The sequence below is a fragment of the Manihot esculenta genome, chromosome 2 (assembly GCF_001659605.2).
Source record: "Manihot esculenta cultivar AM560-2 chromosome 2, M.esculenta_v8, whole genome shotgun sequence".
In the NCBI taxonomy this organism is placed as follows: domain Eukaryota; kingdom Viridiplantae; phylum Streptophyta; class Magnoliopsida; order Malpighiales; family Euphorbiaceae; genus Manihot; species Manihot esculenta.
In genome coordinates this window covers 18,209,896-18,215,688 of record NC_035162.2, presented here as the reverse complement: position 1 = coordinate 18,215,688, position 5,793 = coordinate 18,209,896, and the positions used below count along the sequence as shown (strand labels likewise).

The following is a 5,793-nucleotide window of genomic DNA, read 5'->3' as shown; positions in this document are numbered from 1 at the left end:
AAAAATAACTTGATTTCTCATTATTTAAAACTTTAAATATTTAAAAAATATACAAATTTTTATGAATAATTTATTATTGAAAAATTTTATCATTTCATCTATACATTATTATAGTAATACAATATACAATTTATAGGAACTACACATTATTAGAGTCCACAGAATGTTATCCAATTATATACTTCTATCTTTTATAGCAACTTCAACTTGCGATTTTTAAATGATATTTTCAGTATTTTATTTTTTATGTCATTTTAATTGTTTTAAATATTTAGTTATTAAATTTAAATTAATTATTATTATTTTTTAATATATTTTTATTTTTAGTGAAATTATTTTAATTTCTGCCCGTTTATTTTCAATTTAATTATTTTTTTTCTAATCAATAAGAAATAATGCTAGAGCCCCTTTAAATTTTAGTAATTTAATCTTATCAATTAGTTTTTATATTTTATTTTATTTATTTTAATTTTAAATTATTTAATTGTTTATACGGTAATTTGATTATTTTTTACATTTTTACTTGTATTTTTATTATTTAATTAATTATTTAGTTATTAAACCTACATTAATTATTATTACTATTATCTTCTTAAATATCACTAAATATAACACCCAACTTATTAAAATAGTTAACCAAACTGAAAATATTATATTTTATATTTAAATTCTGTTATTGATAAACTGTCTATCTTCTGTTATTATAATATACTTGGTTTAACTGTTCAAAATTCATACTGATATTCGCTGTAATTTTTTTTATATATATAAAAAAATTATATTTGTCATATGATTCAAATTAATATGAACACATTTTTTATTTTAATTTTCTTTATGAATTATTTCCAAAGTCTTAAAATATTTTCTCGACTCAAATGATGATGTTTAGAATTTTAGGGTCATTAAATTTAAATAGTTTTGAAATGATTTTTTTTAAATGAAGTTTAATTTATACACCAACTCCATATTTAATAAAATGCAATATCATCATTAAAAATAATTAAAATAAAATTTTCTTCAATTTGTTTTTTGCTAAGCAATACTTTATAATATATTATTATTCTTTTATTATAATAATATAATAGTAATTATTAATATTATTGTCTAAAATTTATCAAAAAATTATATACACTTTTTTATAATTAGAGTGCTAATATATTGAATATGTAAAGTTAGTTTATAATTAATTATAAAAATCAGTAATTTTAGCGATGGTGCTGATGAAACATGAAAGTTTTATTGATTCATAGAAGAAAGAGAAGAAGTACATTTGCTTTTATATATATATATAAAAGGTGTGAGCTAAGTTAACTAAAACAGTTACAATCAAGAAATACACGTGAATTCCCGCTTATGCTAACCGATTCTTGGCTAATTCCATGTGACTTGACAACCCCAAGCAGGGGAGTATATGTTAACTAAACCCAGCATGGAGATAAGCACTTTGGAGGGAGCAAGAGGTAAAGACTTGGTGCAAATATCAACCAACTGAGCTCGGAAAAGATAATCGCTATAGCTTTATAAGACTTGCAAGTAGTTTTTCTCTAATCAAATGGCAATCAAGCTCTATATATTTCATACGATCATAAAATATAGGATTGACTTGCAATTTGTAATACAAATTTATTAGAATTTTTTTTCAATTCATACATAAAAAATAAAAATTTTACAAATTCACGAAAAATCCGAAAATACTTTTAAATTCTGTGTGTCAAAACAGTGTGTTCGGCAGTTATACTGCCGAATATACTTGTTCGATACTATGGATGTGGAACAAAGAACAATTCGATACCCATAGTGTCGAACTGCAAGAGAAGATCGTTGTTCGACGCTATTAGTGTCAAACAACATGCTCTCTGTTACGGATACAGTTCACACTGCATCCGTGGCATTATGCGTGGCGTGTTCGACACTTTGAGCGCCGAACACGCTTGTCCATGTCCAGCATGGATGACCCATGCAGAGATTCTCTGCACCCCTGATTCAGAATCAGAATAGTGTTCGGCACTATAGGTACCGAACACTTTTCTGTCATCTCCCGTGTGGCGCTGTGCATGCACAGCGCAATACCATGCACAGTCCGGGAGACTTAAACTCCTTCCGTCTCATTTTCCCCATTCTCCATCATCTTTGCTTTCTTCTTCCAGCAGTTTCTTCTCCTTCTTTCTTCTCCCAGTTTCTTCTCCTTCTCCATATTTTCTCTATACCATTATCCCATTCTCCATCATATTTTCTCTACACTAATTATTTATTTCTGATTCCAATGTCTGCACATATTTCTTTTACTTAATTTTATATTTAAATATTTATATACTTTTAATATTTTACATGTAAAAATAGAATTATAAAATATAATTTTATATAAAATTTTAATTATTATATGTATTAAAAAGTTAAGGTATAATAATATTTGTGCTAAAATATCATTATTTTATTGTTAAATGTTAAAAAATAAAAATTATGAGGTATTTCAGTTTTAATTTTTTTTTAAATAATTTTTTGTATGTATGTAAGTTGATATAATTTTAAAAAATTTATTAATTAATTCTTAAATTTGTAAGAAATTAATAAAATAATATCTGTATATAAGATATTAAATAGTTAAATTTTTTAAAAATTATAATCGCCCATCAAATATACAATTAAATAAAAAAATTTGTAATCTTTTTTTTATATAAATTTATAAAAAAATAATTAAAAAATTAAATAAAATTAAACAAACATAATCCAGACACTTAGATTTTTATAAATATATTTTTTTAAAATCTTGAAAATGATAGTTTGAAGAATTAATGGTTTTTTAAAAAATAATAATTTTTTTTCAGAAAATTTATCATCCGTCTTTATTTTTTTTGTAATTATTTTTAAATTATTATTTATTTTAATTTTTATATTATAATAATAATTAAATTGATTTGTATTAATTTTATTATATGTTGTAGTTTTTTTTATTATTTTGTAATAATTTATGAAATGTAATTTTTTAAGATAAATATAATTTAAAAATTAATAATATTTAAAGTTTTTTAAGAATATAGTAATAAATTCTTAAATTTTTCATACGTCTTAATTTTTTTAAATTATTATAAAATTATTATTTATTTCATTTTTATAATATAATAATATATAAAATAATTAGTATTAATTTTATTTTACGTTGTAGTTTTTTTAATATTTTTTAATAAGTAATGAAATTTAAATTTCTTAAAATAAATATAATTAAATTTAATGTTTTTAAAAAATATTATAATGGAATTTAATGTTTTTAAAAAATATCATAAAAATTTAAATGTAATTATTTTTTTTAATTTTGTTTATTAATTAAACAAATGTAATTTTTTAAGATAAATGTAACTAAAAAGTTAATAGAATTTAATGTTTTTAAAAAATATAAGAAAAATTTAAATTCTTAGAAATTATAATTCGTCTTAAATATTTTTTAATTATTTAAAAATTATTATTTATTTTATTTTGGATATCATAATAATAATTAAATTGATTAGTATTAATTGTATTTTATATTTTAGTTTTTTTTAAAAAAAGTTTAATAATTAATTAAATGTAATTATTTAAGATAAATAGAATAAAAAATTTAATAAAATTTAAAATTTTGTTAAAAGTATAAAAATTTAAATTCTTAAAATTCATCATCCTTCTTATTTTTTTTTCAATTATTTCAAAATTATTATTAATTTTTTAAATTATAAAAATAATTAAAATGATTAGTAATTTTTTAATGTTATAGTTTTTGTTAATTTTTGTTAATAATTAATTAAATTTAATTATGTTATGATAAATATAATTAAAAAGTTAATAAAATTTAAAATTTTTTTAGAAGTATAAAAATTTAAATTCTTAAAGTTCATCATCCTTCTTAATTTTTTTAATTATTTCAAAATAATTATTAATTTTTTTATGTGTTAAAAATAAGTAAAATGATTAGTATTAATTTTTTTTAATGTTATAGTTTTTTGTTAATTTTTTTTAATAATTAATTAAATGTAATTATGTTAAGATAAATATAATTGAAAAGTTAATAAAATTTAATTTTTTTAAAAGTATAAAAATTTAAATTCTTAAAATTCATCATCCTTCTTAATTTTTTTTAATTATTTCAAAATAATTATTAATTGTTTTAGATTATAAAAATAATTAAAATGATTAGTATTAATTTTTTTAATGTTATAGTTTTTTGTTAATGTTTTTTAATAATTAATTAAATGTAATTATGTTAAGTGAAATATAATTAAAAAGTTAATAAAATATAATATTTTTTAAAAAATATCAAATATAAATTCATGAAATTTATCATCCGTAAATTTTTTTAATTAATTTAAATCTTTTATTTATTTTATCTTTTATATTATAATAATAATTACTTCTAGCTTTTTTATGGGCATTGTATTATTTGATGTGCTTTAATATAGGCCACTAATATTTTTAAAATGTTTTTTTATGTATTGTTTAATTTGTTCTGATTTTTGGATAGGATATTTGTTGTGATTGAATGAATTAGTAGTATTTGATGTGATTTTTTGATAGAATATTTTTATAACAGGTATATTATTGTAGTGTTAAATTATGTGTTGTTATTTGGTGGAAAAATTGTGTTTCAATATTGTTAGTGATTTTGAATGTAATAAAGTTAGTAAATGTGTATTACCATATCATTTCATTATACTGTGATATTGGATATTTTTTTGTATAATTAGATATGGAGGGAAGACAAAATCGTCGTGACCACCGTAATTATATATTATCGGGTCCCAATGATTCATCGTTGCTATATGTACATGCCGAACATCGGTCTGAGACTGTATGACAACAAACAATAGAAAGTGGGGCGATAGGGTGTAGAAGGACAGGTACAATTTTACATTTGGACGAAATTTCAGATCAAATAATACCTCACCTGCAGCAAACAGGTTTTTATGGTGTAATACGGTTAGGTTTTTTGCTTTGGATTGACATTTAATTACTGCCCTTGTTGAGCGGTGGCGACTAGAGACCCATATATTTATGTTTCTTGAAGGGAAGATGACCATTACCCTTCAGGATGTGGAGCTAATAATCGGGTTGCCGGTCAATGGTGCAGCTGTTACAGCCCGATCACGGCACCATTGGCCATCATTATGTGAGGCATTATTAGGTGTTGTTCCACCTAATAATGCCATAAGGGGATGTTATTTGAAAATGAACTAGCTAGCTGAGGAGTTCAGTCAACTTCTAGATGATGCTGATGATGAAGTTGTACAGAGGTTCACACGAGCATGTATTATAAGAGTTATTGGATCCATTTTTAGTGACATCGGCTTCATGTATGAACTTAATGTTCTTACCTTTGCTAGCCGATCTAGAAAAGCCGGCACTTATAGCTGGGGTGGAGCATGTCTAGCATGGTTGTACAAACAGTTATGTAAGGTGACAAATCCTGAAGTTATGCAGATGGCTGGTCCATTATTCATACTTCAGATATGGGCATGAGATCGAATCACAGCTGTATTGCCGAGACTGTCTGATCGAGTACCACATCATAACGCTCCATTAGGCAGCAGGTAAGTGATATTATATTATTATTAATTTTTTTAAAAAAAATTATATTTAAAGAAATACTTGCTTATAAAATTTATTGTACAGGTAGAGTAATGCCAGACAGATAATGGAGGTTTTCACCCACATACTCGTGGAGCTGCGTTATCAGCTTGATCGATTATTACCCGATCAGGTAATATTATTAAAAAAATTAATATTTTTTAGCTACATTAATTTGTGTATAACTATTGAATGTTCGTT

The 5,793-nt window shown here is 22.2% G+C and overlaps 1 protein-coding gene across 1 annotated transcript; it reads left to right on the top strand.

The window, feature by feature from the left end:
* Window positions 1–5,037: 5,037 nt before the first annotated feature.
* Window positions 5,038–5,484, top strand: LOC110608887 (serine/threonine-protein phosphatase 7 long form homolog). The gene is made up of 2 exons (XM_021748172.1): window positions 5,038–5,139; window positions 5,203–5,484. Exons 1-2 carry the CDS (start codon window positions 5,038–5,040, stop codon window positions 5,482–5,484), a joined length of 384 nt encoding a protein of 127 aa, XP_021603864.1.
* Window positions 5,485–5,793: the final 309 nt, after the last annotated feature.

Coding starts and splice junctions, on each gene's coding strand:
- LOC110608887 (XM_021748172.1), top strand. CDS start 5,038: ATGACCATTACCCTTCAGGATGTGGAGCTAATAATCGGGTTGCCGGTC. Junction 5,140..5,202: donor ATTGGCCATCATTATGTGAG/GCATTATTAGGT, acceptor AAAATGAACTAG/CTAGCTGAGGAGTTCAGTCA.